General features: G+C 45.1%; 1 protein-coding gene across 1 annotated transcript in view; it reads right to left on the reverse strand.

Annotated features, from left to right (window-relative positions):
• Window positions 1-20,879, reverse strand: part of CACNA1I (calcium voltage-gated channel subunit alpha1 I) — a 2,078,868-nt gene that overhangs the window by 569,267 nt on the left and 1,488,722 nt on the right. Inside the window, 1 exon segment of the mRNA XM_040359583.1 lies at window positions 1,933-2,042. Coding sequence (XP_040215517.1) covers window positions 1,933-2,042 — 110 coding nt within the window.

Below are 20,879 nucleotides of genomic sequence, written 5' to 3' on the forward strand. Positions count from 1 at the left end.
CAATTACAGATAATTAATATTTAACCACGTGGTACAATCACTTTTATTTTTTACTTTTTTCACATAAAAATAATTGACACTATGGCCATCAGTGGCCTCTTTGGAAGTAGGAGGGGGATGTCCTTTTTTTTTTCTCCCTTCGTTTAAGTAACATAGAAGGGCATAGTAGAAGAATACATGACTCAAGTAGAAGGAATGGAGTGGGCAGGGACAGAGTAGATTTACTCCACTGCAGCTTGGGATGGCATGAAAGAGAGAGGGGGGTGAGGAGGGAAGCATTTATCTTTTTTTCCCCTCTTTTTTTTCCTTTCTCTCTTCTGGGGGGGGGGGGGTAGTATAATTGATAAACTTTTGATAAGACAGTATTGTACTTGGTTCTTTCTTGTAATGTTTATTTGTGCCCTTAATGTAAATTATGGAAATATGGAATACACACATGTATAATGTTGAATGGATATGTTGAAGTTTATAATACAATAAAAAAATTGATTATAAAAAAAAAAAAAATACTGCTAAATCTAAAACTGTATTAAGAAATAAATAAAGCTCTGTGTGTGAATGAGGTATTGGGGCTCATTCACAAGGGCACTGTGGCCTGCATGTGAATCAGTGATTTGTTTATCTATAAATATAAAACTCAACGTGTGTGTGTGTGTGTGTGTGTGCATGTATGTATGTATGTTCCAGCATCACGTCCAAACGGCTAAAGATATTAACATGAAACTTGGCACACATGTTACTTATATGTCAGCAACAAACATAGGATAGGTGGTTTAACCCTTACCCACCCCCATTTGCCATGGTCAGGGTTTTTCTTTAAAGTCCCATTGAACTCTATGGGAAATACATGTTACTTCATAACTTCCAAACGGCTGTACATATTTCGATAACACTTGGCCACATGTTACTTATATGTCCACTTAAACTATAGGATAGTTAATTTATCCCTTAACTACCCCCATTTGTGAGGGTCAGGGTTTTTGTTTAAAGTCCCATGCAAATCAATGGGAAATGTATGTTCCCACATAACTTCTGTACGCCTGGAGATATTTCAATAATACCTGGTACACATATTACTTATATGCCAAATAAAAATATATGACAGTTAAATTAACCCTTACCTACACCCTTATATAAAAGATGGGTATATTTATATTACTATGATTTTCCTCCCCAAAAGGTTAAAGCGGGGGTTCACCCTGTTAAAAAAAAAAAAAATGTTTTTTTTTATTATACCATTACATTCGGCATCGTAGCGCGAGCTACGGTATGCCGGTCTTACATTTTTTATCCCCGTACTCACTGTGCTATGGATCATTGAAGATTCCGGGGAATGGGCGTTCCTATGGTGAGAGAAGGTGATTGACGGCCGGCCCTGGCACGTCACGCTCCTCCGGAAATAGCCGAAATAGGCTTGGCTCTTCACGGCGCCTGCGCATAGCCTGTGCGCAGGCGCCGTGAAGAGCCGAGACCTACTCCGGCTGTCTTCGGGGAGCGTGACGTGCCAGAGCCGGCCGTCAATCATCCTCCCTCTCCATAGGCACGCCCATTCCCCGCGGGAGTCGGAAACTTCAATGATCGATAGCACAGTAAGTACGGGGATTAAAAATTTAAGACCGGCATACCGTAGCTCGCGCTACGATGCCGGATGTAATGGTATAATGATGTTAAGGAGGGTGAACCACCGCTTTAAGATAGGAAGACCGGGCAACGCCGGGTAATCAGCTAGTATGTTATAAAAGACCTGCATTTTTGATCAGGCGGCCAGCACTGAAGAGAATTTAGAAAAAAATATTGATATTTATTTATACATCACAATAGAGCTGCTTTATATTAATGTGATTATAGGGTTTCCTAAATAGTAACTTCACATTTTCTTGAGAACTTTTAAAACATCTCAGATTACATTTGTCTCAGTGGATAGTTAGTTACCTGTCCTTGAAAAATCTTCGAAATCCAAATGCCACCAGTTTCAACACAGCTTCAAGTACAAAGACTGTAGTAAACATGTAGTTGCAGTACTTCAGGGTAACTTCAAGGGACTGCAAAAAGAAAAATTAAGAGAAAGTATTAATTACTGTAAAGGGTGTCTGTGGAAAAATCGAATCTCCTTGTCAAATCTTTGTAGGAGTGAATAACTAAAGGGATTACATCTAGTTCATTGTAAACACACCATCATGTGTAGTAGATGGAGTATGATTCTACGATTTAATCAAAAGCAGATTTAGTGGATGAAGTGAAAATAATGACACCAACATTATATCAACACCATAATGTCCATATTTAATTGGGTAGTGCATATCTACACTTTTGGCTTTATTTAACCAGTTCAGCTCCAGAGCAATTGTTTTTACTTTTCACACACATGTAAAAATCAACATTTTTGGAAATTCAACTACTTAAACCACCAGAACATTATGGGGCAGATCCACGTACAGCGGCGCATTATTCCGCCGGGCGTAGCGTATCTAAGATACACTACGCCACCGTAACTTTTTTTTTTCGAATCCTCAAAGAATTTGTGCCGTAAGTTACGGCGGCGTAGTGTATCTTTGGCAGCGAAAGGGCGCAGAATTCAAATGGATGTGATTGGGGGCGTGTTTTATGTAAATACGTTGTGACCCGACATAAACAAAGTTTTTTTTGAACGGCGCATGCGCCGTCCGTGGGGGTATCCCAGTGCGCATGCTCGAAATGAAACCGGAACAAGCCAATGCTTACGACGGTGACGTCATTCTACGCAAATCCCTATTCGCGAACGACTTACGCAAACGACGTAAAAAATTCAAATTTTGACGCGGGAACGACGGCCATACTTAACATTGAGTACGCCACCATATAGCAGCTTTAACTATACGCCGGAAAAAGCCGAACGCAAACGACGTAAAAAAAAATGCCCCGGACGTACGTTCGTGGATCGCCGTAACTAGCTAATTTGCATACTCAACGCGGATTTCGACGGAAACGCCACCTAGCGGCCGGTGAAAAATTGCACCTAAGATCCAACGGCGTACTAAGATGTACGCCTGTCGGATCGATCCCAGATGCCGTTGTATCTTGTTTTGTGGATACAAAACAAAGATACGACGCGGGAACTTTGAAATTACGCGGCGTATCATTAGATACGCCGGCGTATTTCTTTTGTGGATCTGCCCCTATATATTTTCTGAAAGCAGAGGCCCTGTAGAAAGTTTAAAATTTGTATGTCACATGATATTTGCGCAACTGTTTATTAAATGAAAATTTTCAGGAGAAAAATATTATTAAAACATTTTAGTGCAATATATATATATATATATATATATATATATATATATATATATATATATATATATTACCCATTTTTTAGTTAAAATATAAAAGATGAGGTTCATTCGAGTAAATAGATACCAAACATTCTATCTCTTAAACTCGACATAGGTGATGCTTAAAAAGCCTTTACAGCTCATCAGTTTACAGTTAAATAGGAAATCTTGCGCTAGAGTTATTTTTCCCACTCTGACATTCGCAGCGATATATGTGAGGGGCATCGTGGGTTATGCCAATTTTTTTTTTTATTATAAATAAAAATGTTACTTTCTTCTATTTTATTTGGATTTGTGATGTGCATTGAGTAGGTGACAGGCACTCTTTATGGAGACATTATTCATCTAATCAGGGCTGACTGACAACTTTTGCCCAAGGGGGCAAGTACAACCCAGAGGCCCATGGTAGAGCCCCCCTCCCACTCTCCCTTTCTGGAGATCTATACTAGGGATGAGCCCGATGTTCGAATCTGTACCAAAATTGAAAAAATTAATTCATTGTGTGGGGGTCCCCCCAAATTCCATACCAGGCCGTCACGATCCGATTCCGCCGCCGAATGACGCTACACCCACCATGACAGCTCTTAAATAGCTCAGGGCGGGTCCACCTGTGACATACACAGGTGACCCTTCCCCCTCTGATGCCAAGGGGGTTTCCTGCGATTTCCCCATGTCGTCACAGGTGACCCCGCCTGAAGGGTCTTGGTATGGATTTTGAGGGGGACCCCTACACCATTTTTTTTTTAAATTTTGGTTTGGGGTTGCCCTTAATATTCATACCAGACCCAAAGGGCCTGGTAATGGACTAGGGGGGGGGGGGAACCCATGCTGTTTTTTCTCAATGACGTATCTGTATTGCGGGATCCGACAATTCATTATAGCCGCAAGCAGTTTTAAATGACCCTTTTCCTTTAGAAATTTCATTTTGCTGCAGGGACTTTTCTAAACATGGGAAAAATGTGCCACTTTACAGGCATTCTGTTGACACCCCCCCCCCCCCCCCCCCCCCCCCAGGTATGACATTTAAAGGAATATTTCACTTTTATTGTTTCACTTTAAGCATTATTAAAATCAATGCTCCTGAAAAAACGTCATTTTTTAAAACTTTTTTTGCATTGCTACATGTCCACATTTTATGACAATAACTTGCATATTAACCTTTAAAATTAGCACTTTTGGTTTTTCCCGTTCGTGTTCCATAGACTTTGGCAGTGTTTGCGTGTTCGAACAAATTGTTTGCCTGTTCGCATGTTCTGCCCTGTACTGAACAGGGGGGTGTTCGGCTCATCCCTAATGTATACACTCAGATGCAGTCAGAGGCTAAGGAATACTTTGTTGCTAGTACTAAACAAAGTATATTTAGCCTAGGTTCACATTAGATGTGGTGTAAATTTAAAACACAGCGCAATTTGCATAATCGGATTACATGGGTGTGAATACCTATTCAATCTGATTCTGGTGCGGACAAAAAAGGGTCCTGCGCCAGTTTGTTGTGAATGCGGTGCAATTTGAGCCATACAAATCCATGGCTCAAATTTCACCCCAGAGACACTGCATGCAAGTCACAAAGGAATGTGCTGCGATTTCTGTGTGAATTACATGCAATGTCTCACACCACAGCAGTGTGAATCCAGGCTAATGCCCTGTACACACGATTGGAATTTCTGTCAGGATAAACTCCAACGGATTTTTCTGACGGAATTCCGTTCAAGCTGTCTTGCATACACACTGTCACACCAAATTCCAATCGAAAACACGGTGACGTACAACACTACGACGAGCCGAGAAAAATGAAGTTCAATGCTTCCGAGCATGCATGTTTTTTTTTTTCTCGGAGTTCCACACAGAGCGAAGTTTCCGGTCAAAAAAAAGAGAACATGTTTTCTTTCTAAGTCAGTTGGAATTTCTGATGGGGCACACACAGGGTCGTAATATCCGATGAAAAAATTCCGTCTGACTTTTTCCATCGGAAATTCCGATTGTGTGTACAAGGCATTAGTTCCCTTTTATATCAGATGTCCCCCCTTCACATCTGTAGTTCTCCTATACATCAGAAGCTCCTACTTGGCATCGAGTGTGCTCCTTAACATCAGAGTATCCTTCACGTCAGCAGTGTCCCCTTCAGGGCCGGCGCAACCACCAGGCGGACCAAGCGGCCGCTTGGGGCGGGCAGGTCCGCAGCCTGGGATGGGGCGAAAAAATGACCTTTTTTTTTTTTTTTTTAATTTTTTTTTTTTATACATTGTCCGGGGACCGGAGTTGCCGCCGCCCTCCGGCGCCCGGTGTCCCGCTCCGGTGTGCTAATGCGCCGCAGCGCCTGTCAGTAGCTGACTGAATGTGGCCCGGGCCGGGCGCAGCCAATCCAGTTACTGCCTGGTGATGGATGACGCCGGGTCCGGGCCTGTAACTGCACGGCACTTCAGTGACGACGTCCTCCTCCGCGCAGGAGGACGTCTGACGTCACTGAAGGGGCGGACCTCCGCTGCTGGGTGACACAGTGCCCAGTCCCGCGCCGCCGGAAGATTGAGATGGCAGAAAAGCGCACAGGAGGTGAGGGTGGGGTCGTGGCGTGGGGAAGAAGAATGGATGGATCATGGATGATGGAAGAACGAAGAAGGAGCAAGGGGGGTTAATGGAGACGGGGCCGGGTGGGTAATTAATAAAGCAGGAGGGCTTAATGGAACTGGAAGAAGGAGTGGGGCCCCCACTCCTTCCAGTTCCATTATGCCCTCCTGCTTTATTAATTATCCACCTGACCCAGTCTCCATTAACCCCCCTTGCTCCTTCTTCCATGATCCATCCTCCCTGGGCCCTGCTCTGCTTCCGCCATTCCTCCCCCCCACAGTGGGGGGGGGGAGGAATGGTGGAAGCAGAGCAGGGCCCAGGGGGGATGGATGATGGAAGAAGGAGCAAGGGGGGTTAATGGAGACTGGGTCGGGTGGATAATTAATAAAGCAGGAGGGCATAATGGAAGAAGGAGTGGGGGGGGGGAGGAATGGTGGAAGCAGAGCAGGGCCCAGGGGGGATGGATGATGGAAGGAGGAGCAAGGGGGGTTAATGGAGACTGGGTCGGGTGGATAATTAATAAAGCAGGAGGGCATAATGGAAGAAGGAGTGGGGGGGGGGAGGAATGGTGGAAGCAGAGCAGGGCCCAGGGGTGATGGATGATGGAAGAAGGAGCAAGGGGGGTTAATGGAGACTGGGTTGATAATGAAAGCAGGAGGGCATAATGGAAGAAGGAGTGGGGGGGGGGGGTTAATGGAAGCAGTGGGGGATAATGGAAGAAGGAGCAGGGGGGGAATGGATAATGGAAGCAGGGGGGTAATGGAAACGGAGGTGGATAATGGATGCAGGGGGGGGTGGATAATGGATGCAGGGGGGATGGATAATGGATGCAGGGGGGATGGATAATGGAAGCAGGGGGGATGGATAATGGAAGCAGGGGGGATGGATAATGGAAGCAGAGGGGGTTGGATAATGGAAGCAGGGGGGATGGATAATGGATGCAGGGGGGATGGATAATGGATGCAGGGGGGATGGATAATGGAAGCAGGGGGGATGGATAATGGAAGCAGGGGGGATGGATAATGGAAGCAGGGGGGATGGATAATGGAAGCAGAGGGGGTTGGATAATGGAAGCAGGGGGGATGGATAATGGAAGCAGAGGGGGTTGGATAATGGAAGCAGAGGGGGATGGATAATAGAAGCAGGGGAGATGGATAATAGAAGGGGGGGGGGGATGGATAAGTCGACTTCCACACTCCACCACCGGCCACCAGAACTCCCACACGCAAATAAATATAATGTAGTAGATGTGATCTGCAGTCCTATGTAACACCACAGATAACAGTGATAACCCTCAGAGTACAGATAATGTAGTAGATGCTACCTGTGTTATCTGTGGTGTTACATAGGACTGTCTGCAGGTCACATCTACTACATTATCTGTACTCGGAGAGTTATTACGGTGTTATCTGTGGTGTTGCATAGGACTGCAGGTCACATCTACTTCATTATCTGTACTCGGAGAGTTATCACTGTTTTATCTGTGGTCAGCCCTGTCGTATTTCAAGGTAACAGTTTAGGGCCACATATGGGGTATCTCCGTACACAGGAGAAAGTGTTACAAACTTTGGGGGCATTTTCTCCTTTTACCCCTTATGAAAAGGTAAAGTTGGGGAAACATTTTTGCAAGGGAGGTGGGTGGCCGTTGGGGGGGGGGGGGGGGGCGCCAAAATGGAGCTTCGCTTGTGTAGGCAGAAATCCTTGCACCGGCCCTGGTCCCCTTAAATTAGGAGCCCCTTTACATGAAGGGTCCACTTTACATCAGGAGCCAACTTTTCACATCAGAGTCCATTTCCATAATAATAACCGACAGCTTGCACAATAATAACCCGCAGCATTGGTGTCAGTAGCAGCAATAATAACCCCCAGCATGAGTGTGTCAGGAACCATGAATCAGACAGAGACAGAAAATATAGTGGTAAGAAAAAAAGTACAAAAAGCAAACATAGTTAAAAACATAGGTTCAGTAATCAAGGCAGGTAGTCAGTGCAAACCAATAAATCAGGAAGCCAGAGATGAGCGTAGTCAGAGACAACAAACAGGATCAGGAACCAGAAGGGACGTCAGTCAGGCAAGTCTTTAAAAGGATCAAAGCAGAGAATCTTCAGATATGTTGACCAAGGTGAAGGCATGGGAGACGTGAACAAGGCAATTTAAATAGCCAGAAGGGGCTGGCTGGAGAGTAGGAAATTATCACCAGGTGAGGCACTGTGAAACGATGAGTTCTGGCAATTAACTGACAGCTAAGCACTGAGAAGGGAGGGCTGTGCTCAGCCCTGACAGTACCCCTCCCCTTCGGAGGACCACCAGGTTTGAGGGGAAAACGTCTATGGAAAACACAGAGGAGGACAGGAGCATTATGTATGTCTGAGGATGATACCCAAGGGCGCTCCTCTGGATCTTATCCTTTCCAATGAACCAGGTACTGTATGCGCTCATTGAACCTACGTGGGTCAAGGTAGGATAGTGAGACAGAAACGCACCAACTCCAGTCTCAGAAGCAACAACCTCAAACGGAAGGGTAACGTGGGATCAGGATGTGCCAGGAAAGGAGCTGAAACAAAAGCAGGCTTGAGAGACTCAAAGGCTTTGATGGAATCCGGAGACCAATTCTGTGAGTTACCGTTCTTTCTGGTCATATCAGTTAGGGGTTTGACCAGAGAACAGAAGTTACAATTAAACTTCTGATAATAATGGCAAAGCCAAGAAAACGTTGTAGTGGATGTAGACCTATGGGTCAAGGCCACTCTAGAACTTCAGATAGTTTCTCTGGGTCCTTCAAAAAAACAGTAGTAGAAATTCAATTACCCAGAAAGCCCAAAGCCAACCAAAAGAAGGGTTGTGCCTCTGTAACCAAGGATAACCAAAAACCACTGGGTAATGTGGTGAGGAAACAACTTGAAATTGGATTATCTCATGGTGAAGAGCTCCTATGGCCTTGGTCAACTGAGCAGTCTCATGAGTCACATGGGTAGGCTGTAGAGGTCTCCCATCAATAGCCCCAATGACAAGTGGAGTGGCACGAAGCTACAGCGGAATCGAGTGCTTAGATACAAAAGCACTATCTATGAACAGGCCTGCAGCCCAGGAGTCAATTAGAGCCTGTGTCTCAGACCAAGAAAAAGGAACCAGAACAAAAGCAACAGTCTTTGAAGTATTGAAAGAGGAAAATATGATAATCCCTTCACCAGTTTTCAGTGTGTATAGGGAAGCACACCACACCACGTGAGAATCAAATCTGCTTACCAGCTATCAGCAAGTGATAGGCATTGATTAATAACTTCCCAAGGGATCACATCTGAACTGGTCAATCACCAGTAAGTAAATGGTTAAATACCAAAAGCTTGCATCCATTCACTTGTCCCAGGCAACAACAAAGCAGTAAACTACCAGTAGTCAGTGGGCGTCTCACCCAATCAATGGGATATCATCATCAAATTGAAATAAAGCAACATATAATGAAGCCCGTCTCACTTGTGAAAGGATTTATTGTAGCAACTTACATGTACAGTCAATAAGAACATAACAGCCGCGGCATTCAGTGTGCTTGTGTCTCATAGCCAGCCTGACATGTTTCATCCGAGTGGATATCATCAGAGGCGTGGCTCTACCACACAAGCACGCCCAGGACCAAACCTCTTTCTGAAAACATTTTTTTTGCTAGAAACTTACTTAGAACCCCCTAACATTCTATATATTTTTTTCTAGCACCCTAGAGAATAAAATGGCGGCTGTTGCAATACTTTCTGTCACACCGTATTTGCGCAGCGGTCTTACAAGCACACTTTTTTGGAAAAAATACACTTTTTTGAATTAAAAAATAAGACAACAGTAAAGTTAGGCCAATTTTTTTATATTGTGAAAGATACACCGAGTAAATTAATACCCAACATGTCACGCTTCAAAATTGCGCCCACTCGTGAAATGGCGACAAACTTTTACCCTTTAAAATCTCCATAGGCAACATTTAAGAAATTCTACAGGTTGCTTGTTGAGTTGAGTCTAGATTAGGGCTATATTTATTGCTCTCGCTCTACCGATCGTGGAACGGGGCACGTTTAAAAAAATGTTTTATTAGAATTAATTTACCTTTTTTTTTTTACACCTACATTGTTCTTTTAAAAAAAAAAGTGTCACATTTATTCCTATTGCAAGGAATGTAGACATCCCTTGTAATATAAAACAAGCATGTCAGGACCCCAGATCTCATATTTAGACTAAAATGCAGTAAAAAAAAAAATGAAATGTCATTTAAATTTTTTTTTTAAATGTCTTTTTAAAAGCTATGGGCGGAAGTGACATTTTGACTTCGCTTCCGCCTTGCAATGGTATGGAGACGTGTCTGGGCTATCTTCCCCTCAATCGTCTCCATACCAAGCCAGGGAGAGGATCCGATCACCTCCACCGCTACCAACGGCTCTAGTAAGCGGCAGAGGGCACCGAAGAGCGGCGGGAGGGGGTCTCTGCCATCGCCGATAAAAGGGGTCTTGTGGCAAATCCGCTGAAGAGACCACTTTTATCGAAAACCGGACCGCTCACTGAAGAGGATACCGGGGATATGGTAGCTAGCTGCTGCCATAACAACAATATGCCTCTTCAAAGTGCCAACGCATTGGCGTGAGCTGGTCCGGAAGTGGTTAAGAGTGTCACCAGGTGACGCGAATCGCGGAAGAATTAACCCCCAGGAGAAAGCGGAAATACTCTGCTAGAACGCATCACGTCCTGCACCTGCGTTCGATACAGAGGAAATGCCTCTCAGATGCGAGAGATGGAGGAGGAGCCCCGCAGACATATGCACTAACGGGAAACAGATCCTCTAGCTGCTAGACACTATCGTGTCAGCGCTAGGTATATACATGCACAAAAAATACATTTACTATAGCGATGCCGCTTAAATAATATACAAATTACTTAAAAGTGGTTGTAAGGGTTAAACACTTTTTTTTAAAATAACAAACATACCATACTTACCTCCACTGTGCAGTTTGTTTTGCACAGAGTGCCCCCGATCCTCGTCTTCTGGGGTCCCTCGGCGGCTGTCTCGGCTCCTCCCCACATTCCCCTTCTGGGAAGCCCTCTCCCAAGGGGGGTTAGCTTGCGGACACGATCCCGTGTGATACAGTGGTGACCATAACCGCCAAGTCTATCAACCAGCACCGCCCCTCGATGCGCTGCATTATTGATTTGATTGACAGCAGCAGGAGCCAATGGCTGCACTGCTATCAATCTCCAATGAAGAGCCGCTTCAAGCTGGGGGAAACCATCGCGGGATTGCGCCCATGAAGTTTTGTGGCTCAGGTAAGTAAAATGGGGGGCTAGAGAGCCCGGGAGTGCAGGGCCGGCCCTACCATGGGACCCGCTGGTTCCATGGTACCAGGCGGCACTTTCAAGGGGGCGGCAAATTGCCGCCCGCCAGCTCCGCTTCCCGCTCCACTGTCTGGGAAACAATTGCCGCCTACCTGTTATGGCCGCGGCTCCGGAGCTAGGCCGAAGCCGCGGCCTTTCCTAATGTTATGGCCGCGGCTTCGGCCTAGCTCCGGAGCCGCGGCCATAACATTAGGAAAGACCACGGCTTCGGCCTAGCTCCGGAGCTGCGGCCATCTTGGTACACCCGGCGGCGGCCCTCCTCTCTGTTTACACCCACAGAGGAGGAGGAGCCCGCACTCGTGGGACACACCGCTGGAAGTCATACTACTGGGGGTGTCTGTCTGTACTACCTGGGGGGGGTGTCTTACCTGAGGGGGGTGAGTCTGTCTGTACTACCTAGGCGGGGTGTGTCTGTACTACCTGGGGGGGTGTGTCTGTCTGTACTACCTGGGGGGGTGTCTGTTGGTACTACCTAGAGGGGGTGTCTGCACCGAGGGGGTTCTTTACTGAGGGGGACTATAGTTGGGGGGGTGACACTATTTTTTCTGCACCGGGTGACACCAACCCTAGTGACGCCACTGCAGTGGGGGAGAAGTGTATATTACAGTGGGGGGGGGGGATGTGGATATTACAGTGGGGGGGATGTGGATATTACAGTGGGGGAATTTTTTTTTTTTTTGCCGATCCGAAAAATGATCCGATCCGTGACTTCTGATCCGAGGAACGATCCGAACCGTGAGTTTTTTGATCCGTTGCACCTCTAACAGATGGGGAAGACGCTGATCGCCGCAAGCACCCTCCCAGGAAACAGACGGGGAAGGAGCCGCTGGAAAGATCAAAGCAGGTGAAGAAGGAGACAGACTGTCATGGAAGGTACCGTACCGGTCAAAACATACACAGACCCATCTGCAGACAGAGAATGGGACAATGGGATAGAGGAGGGACTGCAGACAGGGACCTTTTTTTTGGGGGGGGGGCAGCATTTGAATATTGGTACCAGACATCACAATGTCTTGGGCCGGCACTGCGAGAGTGCAAGGTGTTTTTTCACTTTAATGAATAGGATGCAATAAGGTGAAAAAACACAAAGCTTTACAACCCCTTTAAAGCGGAGGTTCACCCTAAAAAACAACTTTCTACCATGCCATCCAGCATACTAGCGTCAGCTACAGTATGCCTTTATTTTTATTTTTTGTGCTGTACTCACAGTTTAATCCATTAGTTTTGTTTCAGACTCCCGCGGGGAGTAGGCGTTCCTATGAAGAGGGGAACATGATTGACGGCCGGCTATGGCGCGTCACGCTTCCCGAAAATAGCCGGAGTAGGACTCGGCTCCTTACGGCGCTATACGGCGCCTGCGCACAGACTAGGAGCTGACTGCGCAGGCGCCATGAAGAGCCAAGTCCTATTTCGGCTATTTTCGGGAAGCGTGACGCGCCATAGCCAGACGTCAATCATGTTCCCCTCTTCATAGGAACGCCTACTCCTCGCGGGAGTCTGAAACGTAACTAATGGATTAAACTGTGAGTACAGCGAAAAAAATAAAATAAAGGCATACTGTAGCTGACGCTAGTATGCTGGATGGCATGGTAGACAAAAAAATTATATTTTTTTTGGGTGAACCCCCGCTTTAAGGATACAAAACAAATGTGTGGGAGGATCACATAAGTAATGCAATGTATAAAAAACATATATAAAATTGCAATAAACGAATACAATAAAAACACTGAGTGCATATATATATATATATATATATATATATATATATATATATATATATATATATTTATGGTCGTTACCCTCTGACCGAGAGAGATGTGGATCACATAAACACGCGACAAGACTTACAACATAAATAGACCTGAAGTGTGCCTTGGTGGTCTGGTCAGTATGCCAAGAAAAGGGGGCATACCCAAGGTAAGTAATGGGTAGTTAATTGAAGAAGGATATGCTGAGAAGTGCCCTGAAAAAGGGAAGGGCGGGAGGGTGTCGAATGCGATTGAATGCGCAGACTCACAGACATGAGGTGAGCTGGAAAGAGTCGGCCCAGTGACGTGTAGTACCGCACACTGAACCGACAAAGTTCCTCCCATAAACTCAGGCCACCATACTGGCCTTCTTATTTATGGTCGTTACCCTCTGACCGAGAGAGATGTGGATCACATAAACACGTGACAAGACTTACAACATAAATAGACCTGAAGTGTGCCTTGGTGGTCTGGTCAGTATGCCAAGAAAAGGGGGCAAAAGACTCAGATAGGGAAATAGTTTATATTGATTTCTTGTATTTATTTAGCCAGCTTGGTAAAGGCTTGTGCCATTCCTTCATGAGGATTTGGGATGTATGTGGCAAAACAAGGAGACTTCCATCAGCCTGGTATCTTGATTACGTAGTCTGGTACTCCCTGTTGGGAGGCAACTGAGGCTGCTCCAAAGAATGTCCAGAGAACTGACTGGGGTTTGAAGCCCAAGTTACTTAGGAGGATTCTGACATGCTTGACACACTGGCTGACACTCAGGGAGCTGGTTTAGAAAGGGTAGCAACGAGCTACCATCAGATTGGCTGGGTAGATGGAGCAGTAGTGGGTCGAGCACCGTCACTGGGCATCAGGCGTTGTCAGTCTGAAACAGGTTGATGTCAACCAAAGGGGCTGGTTCGTTGCGTTTGCAGACTGTGAGAGTGTAGTGGTTCGAAAGCGAGTCGGGTGGCGTCGGAGCAGTGTGTGACTGCCAGAGCCGCTGACTAAATTCACTAGGTTGTAGGGAACCGTAGAAGGCCTGGTAGATGGCTGTTCGGGTGACTAGTCTGGGCAAAGCCCTAAACAGGGAACGAGTAAGGATTTTAGACATGTCCCTAAAGATGGGACTCTTGAAAGGTAGGCGCTTGCCACTGACTACAGGTTGGTGCTTCTGTATGCCCTGTAGGAGGGACTTGACTGCATGGGCTCGAGAATACTGACGGTTTACTGGGGTCCTGCAGGGACAGGAAATGCTGGATGCCATCTAGATATGGCGTGATAGTATTGAGAAATGGTCAGCTGCATGTGGCAATACGATATGAAGGCTAGGATGTGTCCAACTGCTGCTTCGGGGCAAGGGGCCAAAAATTTGCGATTAGTGTTCCAAGCAATGCGATAGGCCTTCAGTGTGTTGCGTGCCAAGGAGTGGTTAATAAGTTGGATTGCGTTGGTGAGATGTGACTTCAGTCCATCGTCAGCAATGTCCATGGTGGGACAGGGATAGTTGTTGGGTCGGCTCCATGCTCTTGCTGGAAAAAACATCCATTCCAAGGTTGGAATAGGAAAGCGCATCAGCTGCTTTTTGCATTTGCCTGAAAAAAGGTCTACATAAGATATTAACTGGTGACGGAGTGACAGCTGCGCAAGCCTGCGCAGGAAGTGATGGGGAGTGACTTAGATATACCTTAATTGATGATGTCGGCTGTGGCCTGATTGTCTGTGGTGAAGAACAGTGTCTGTCCTGTTCAAGTGTGGTCCCAGACCTGGGCAGCTGCCACGATGGGGTGCAGCACGAGGTGTGATGAAGACTGGGTGAAAAAATTTAAGAGAATTTCTGGGGGCCAAGTTTTGGAGAACCAGTGGCGGCCTAAAAATGGCTGCAAAAGCCTTTGGTGGCTCAGCTGACAGTGCCAGGATGAAGATTGAAATGCTGTTCTATCAGGTGGGGAAGTTGTCCCACATAGCTAAGTCTGCTACTGATGCTTGGTCTAGTTTGAGAACTTGGACTGGATCTTGCATTGGTGTGAGAAAATCAAGACAATACACAGGTGCTCAACAAGACAATATACATGCACTCGCAGGCCAACGTGCACTCGCAGGCCAACGTGCACTCGCTGGTGCTGCATGAAAACCTGAACCAACCGCAGGGAAAAAACACAGAGAAAAGATGAGCGGCCCGCGCGCCACTGAAGACGAATGGCCAACTGGGCGCCACTGTGTGTCTGTGTGGCTGATCGTTTGTCACTGAGGTGTGTTTGCAAGTTTAGTTTGTATTCGGGTTTGCACGTAGGTGCCTGCCGCAAAGTGTTTTATACTACTGCAGACAATATTGTGCGGTTGCAAGGGTGTCAGTGAGTGTCAGGTTGCTGGGACGATATTGTGTGGTTGCAGGGGCCTTGAGTATGAAGGTTTGTTTTTGAGACGGCATTGCGTGGTTGCAAGGGTCTCAGTCTGGTTTGCTGAGATGATATTGCGTGGTTGCAAGGGTCTCAGTCTGGTTTGCTGAGACGATATTGCGTGTTTGCAAAAGGTCTCGATGAGTGTGGCGCTGCTGAGACGGTATTGCATTTGCAAGGGTCTGAACTACGGTGTGAGGCTGCTGAGACGGTATTGCGTGGTTGCAAGGGTCTCGATGAGTGTGGGGCTGCTGAGACGGTATTGCGTTTGCAAGGGTCTCAACAATGGTGTGAGGCTGCTGAGACGGTATTGCGTGGTTGCAAGAGTCTTGATGAGTGTGGGGCTGCTGAGACGGTATTGCATTTGCAAGGGTCTGAACTATGGTGTGAGGCTGCTGAGACAGTATTGCGTGGTTGCAAGGGTCTCGATGAGTGTGGGGCTGCTGAGACGGTATTGCGTTCGCAAGGGTCTCAACAATGGTGTGAGGCTGCTGAGACGATATTGCTTGGTTGCAAGGGTCTCAGTCTGGTTTGCTGAGACGATATTGCGTGGTTGCAAAAGGTCTCGATGAGTGTGGCGCTGCTGAGACGGTATTGCATTTGCAAGGGTCTGAACTACGGTGTGAGGCTGCTGAGACGGTATTGCGTGGTTGCAAGGGTCTCGATGAGTGTGGGGCTGCTGAGACGGTATTGCGTTTGCAAGGGTCTCAACAATGGTGTGAGGCTGCTGAGACGGTATTGAGTGGTTGCAAGAGTCTTGATGAGTGTGGGGCTGCTGAGACGGTATTGCATTTGCAAGGGTCTGAACTATGGTGTGAGGCTGCTGAGACGGTATTGCGTGGTTGCAAGGGTCTCGATGAGTGTGGGGCTGCTGAGACGGTATTGCGTTTGCAAGGGTCTCAATAATGGTGTGAGGCTGCTGAGACGATTTTGCATGGTTGCAATGGTCTCAACAGGTGTCAGGTTGCTGGGCCGAGATTGTGTGGTGACAATTTTTCTTTTTTTTCTGCACTTTTTATATTTCTTTTTGCTTTTTTTTTTTTGTTTGCATTTTGTAAGGGTCATGTGTTGCAAGGGTCTTAACAAGGGTGTCAGGCTGCTGAGACAATTGTGTGCTTGCAAGAGTCTCCATGAGTGTGGGGCTGCTGAGACGGTATTGCGTTTGCAAGGGTCTTAACAAGGGTGTCAGGCTGCGGAGACGAATTTTGCGTCGTTGCAACGGTCTCAACAGGTGTCAGGTTGTGGGGCTGAGATTGTGTGGTGGCAATTTTTTTTTCTGCACTTTTATATTTCTTTTTGCGTTTTTTTTTTTTAAATATTTTTTATTTATTTATTTATTTGTAAGGGTCATGTGTTGCAAGGGTCTTAACAAGGGTGTCAGGCTGCTGAGACGATTTTATGTGGTTGCAAGAGTCTCAATGACTGTGGGGCTGCTGAGACGGTATTGCGTTTGCAAGGGTCTCAACAAGGGTGTCAGGCTGTGGAGACGAATTTTGTGTAGTTGCAACGGTCTCAACAGGTGTCAGGTTGCTGGGCTGAGATTACGTGGCGGCAATTGTTTTTTTTTTTTTTTTTTTTTTTTATTTTTTTTTCCTTTTTGCGTTTTTTTTTTTGCATTTTGTAAGGGTCATGTGTTGCAAGGGTCTCAGCAAGGGTATCAGACTGCTGAGATGATTTGCATGGTTGCAAGGTCTCAATCAATAAGAATTGGGTTACTGAGAAAGGATAGAAACACCTGGTTTGTTTGTACCTTAAGCAAGCAGTATAAGGTAGAAGGACAACACCTGTTTGAATCGTAGGTTCCGCAGGGGCCACTAATGAACGATATGGGAGAGAACGAATGGTAGCAAATTGATAAGACATAAAGCATGTGTAAATCTTACTTGCGACAGTGGGCCATGCGAGTGAGTTTGCGGCGGACTGTGGCTGGAGTGAAACATGTCGGGAACGTGTAGCGTGCTGCCGTGCATGGGGCAAAAAAACGTGGTTTGGTGTAGAAAATAGAACACGAGAAGTACGTATCAATGCTTTGTAAGCTCCACTGCGGGAACCAAACATATGGTACAGGTAAAACCATGAGTGGCCACGAATTTGACATGACAAACAAGCTAACGAATCCTACCTGGGACAGTAAAGTGCGACTGGGTTTGCTTTGGACTGGAGTGGATGTGCAACACATCCCAAGAGTGTGGTGTGGCGCCATGCATGACGCACAGGCAATAACTTTGGTAAATAAATGAGAGAGAAGAGCCGTGTACAAGCAATTCGTAAGTTCCGCTGTGGGAACTAAAACACACGACATGGGGGAAACAATGAATGACAACGGTAGAAAGTATGCAATGTATGTGATACAAAATGGTTGTAAAATGCATGAAATGAATCCGATACGAATTGATAGTAAGGAGTATTGAACGAATCTGATACGAATTGGTTGTAGAGTGTATGCTACCCCTTGCTTTGAAACCGAACACCTACCAACCACCCATCCCCCCAGGCTAATCAAGTGCAGACAAGGCACCATGTGAGTCCAATTACCACCTCAATCTGCCAAAGAACCCATACAAGCACATGTCAATCTCCAAATGGATTTACAAATGAATCGTATGTTTGGCAGAAGGAAGTTACAAATGTACTACGCCTGAGCCAAATGATGTTGAAACATGAGCAAAAGTAACTCAGAGGCAGTTTTTTCCCAAAAGGGATGCAGGATAGGAAGCATAACGAATTGCAAGATTGCACAAGATACGAAAAGGTTTGAATCCTACCTGCGACAGTAAGCGGGAACCGCCGGCGAAGACCATGAAGGGAGAAGCCGCAAAGCGCTTGCGATGTCGAATGCGATTGAATGCGCAGACTCACGGACATGAGGTGAGCTGGAAAGAGTCGGCCCAGTGACGTGTAGTACCGCACACTGAACCAACAAAGAGCATGTGTGAGTGGGCTGCTTAAATACCCTCCGGGTTCCTCCCATAAACTCAGGCCACCATACTGACCTTCTTTATATATATATATATATATATATATATATATATATATATATATATATATATATATATATATATATATTATACACACACACACATGGAAACATGGATTTGGTAAAGCAATGCCACATAAATTATATATATATATATATATATATATATATATATATATATATATATATATATTATATACAGTGCCTTGCGAAAGTATTCGGCCCCCTTGAACTTTGCGACCTTTTGTCACATTTCAGGCTTCAAACATAAAGATATAAAACTGTAATTTTTTTTGAAGAATCAACAACAAGTGGGACACAATCATGAAGTGGAACGAAATTTATTGGATATTTCAAACTTTATTAACAAATAAAAAACTGAAAAATTGGGCGTGCAAAATTATTCTGCCCCCTTAAGTTAATACTTTGTAGCGCCACCTTTTGCTGCGATTACAGCTGTAAGTCGCTTAGGGTATGTCTCTATCAGCTTTGCACATCGAGAGACTGAAATTTTTGCCCATTCCTCCTTGCAAAACCGCTCGAGCTCAGTGAGGTTGGATGGAGAGCGTTTGTGAACAGCAGTTTTCAGTTCTTTCCACAGATTCTCGATTGGATTCAGGTCTGGACTTTGACTTGGCCATTCTAACACCTGTATATGTTTATTTGTGAACCATTCCATTGTAGATTTTGCTTTATGTTTTGGATCATTGTCTTGTTGGAAGACAAATCTCCATCCCAGTCTCAGGTCTTTTGCAGACTCCATCAGGTTTTCTTCCAGAATGGTCCTGTATTTGGCTCCATCCATCTTCCCATCAATTTTAACCATCTTCCCTGTCCCTGCTGAAGAAAAACAGGCCCAAACCATGATGCTGCCACCACCATGTTTGACAGTGGGGATGGTGTGTTCAGGGTGATGAGCTGTGTTGCTTTTACGCCAAACATAACGTTTTGCATTGTTGCCAAAAAGTTCGATTTTGGTTTCATCTGACCAGAGCACCTTCTTCCACATGTTTGGTGTGTCTCCCAGGTGGCTTGTGGCAAACTTTAAACAACACTTTTTATGGATATCTTTAAAGTGGAGTTCCGGCCACAATTTCACTTTTTAAATATAAATACCCCTGTAATACACAAGCTTAATGTATTCTAGTAAAGTTAGTCCGTAAACTAAGGTCCGTTTTGTTAGGTTGTTACAGCATTTAGACACTTTATAAAAATAGAAATTGACTGGGGCCATCTTAAGTGTGGGCATCATGAAGCCAGACTGTATGACTTCCTGGATTTCAGCCTTGCAGATCTCACACATGCTCAGTGCTGCACAAGCAGTGTAATAGGTTTCAGATCAGGTTTCAGCACCTGTACTGTCCAAGTCACATGATTCTTCGAGACTGGGGAGTGCACAGACTCCTGGAAAGTTACACCCACTACATTCCCAGGAGTCTGTGCAGTGTAGGTTAGGAAGCTTAAGCACTAGTGTTGCTCACGAATATTCGGCTCGAATATGGCATATTCGAGTATTCGCGAATATCTCGAATTTCACGGCCAATATTCGCTATTCCGAATATAAAAAAAAAAATTGCGAAATTTCGCTAATGCGAATTTATTGCGAACATTTTGCGATTTTTTTTTTTTTCTGATTGGCTCTGATGCAAAAGAAGGGCGGAGAAAGTGTTCTCGAATATTCGGAAATCGAATATTCGGAATATTTTATCAAAAAAAAAATGTTGTGAAATATTTTGACAACTGTGGTAGGAGAACTCTGATTGGCTCTGATGCAAAAGAAGCCAATCCGAATATTCGCAAATACTTTCTCCACCCTTCTTTTGCATCAGAGCCAATCAGAGTTCTCCTACCACAGTTGTCAAAATATTTCACAACATTTTTTTTTTTGATAAAATATTCCGAATATTCGATTTCCGAATATTCGAGAATACTTTCTCCGCCCTTCTTTTGCATCAGAGCCAATCAGAAAAAAAAAAAAACAATTCGCAAAATGTTCGCAATAAATTCGCATTAGCGAAATTTCGCATTTTTTTTTTTTTTTAAATATCACGAATATTTGATTTTAGCGAATATTTCACGAATATTCGGCTATATATTCGTGATATATCGCAAAATCGAATATGGCGTATTCCGCTCAACACTATTAAGCACCTAGGTGCAGGAAGAGGGAAGATTAACTATTCTGCCTAGCAACAACACTTTGAAGGCATCTAAAAAAAAAAAAAAAATCTTAAAGGACTAATGATTTTTTTTTTAAAACACTGATGTAATGTTATATTTATGGGTGGAACTCCACTTTAAGAAATGGCTTTCTTCTTGCCACTCTTCCATAAAGGCCAGATTTGTGCAGTATACGACTGATTGTTGTCCTATGGACAGAGTCTCCCACCTCAGCTGTAGATCTCTGCAGTTCATCCAAAGTGATCATGGGCCTCTTGGCTGCATCTCTGATCAGTCTTCTTCTTGTATGAGCTAAAAGTTTAGAGGGATGGCCAGGTCTTCGTAAATTTGCAGTGGTCTGATACTCCTT

The sequence above is a fragment of the Rana temporaria genome, chromosome 7 (genome assembly GCF_905171775.1).
Source record: "Rana temporaria chromosome 7, aRanTem1.1, whole genome shotgun sequence".
Lineage (NCBI taxonomy): Eukaryota > Metazoa > Chordata > Amphibia > Anura > Ranidae > Rana > Rana temporaria.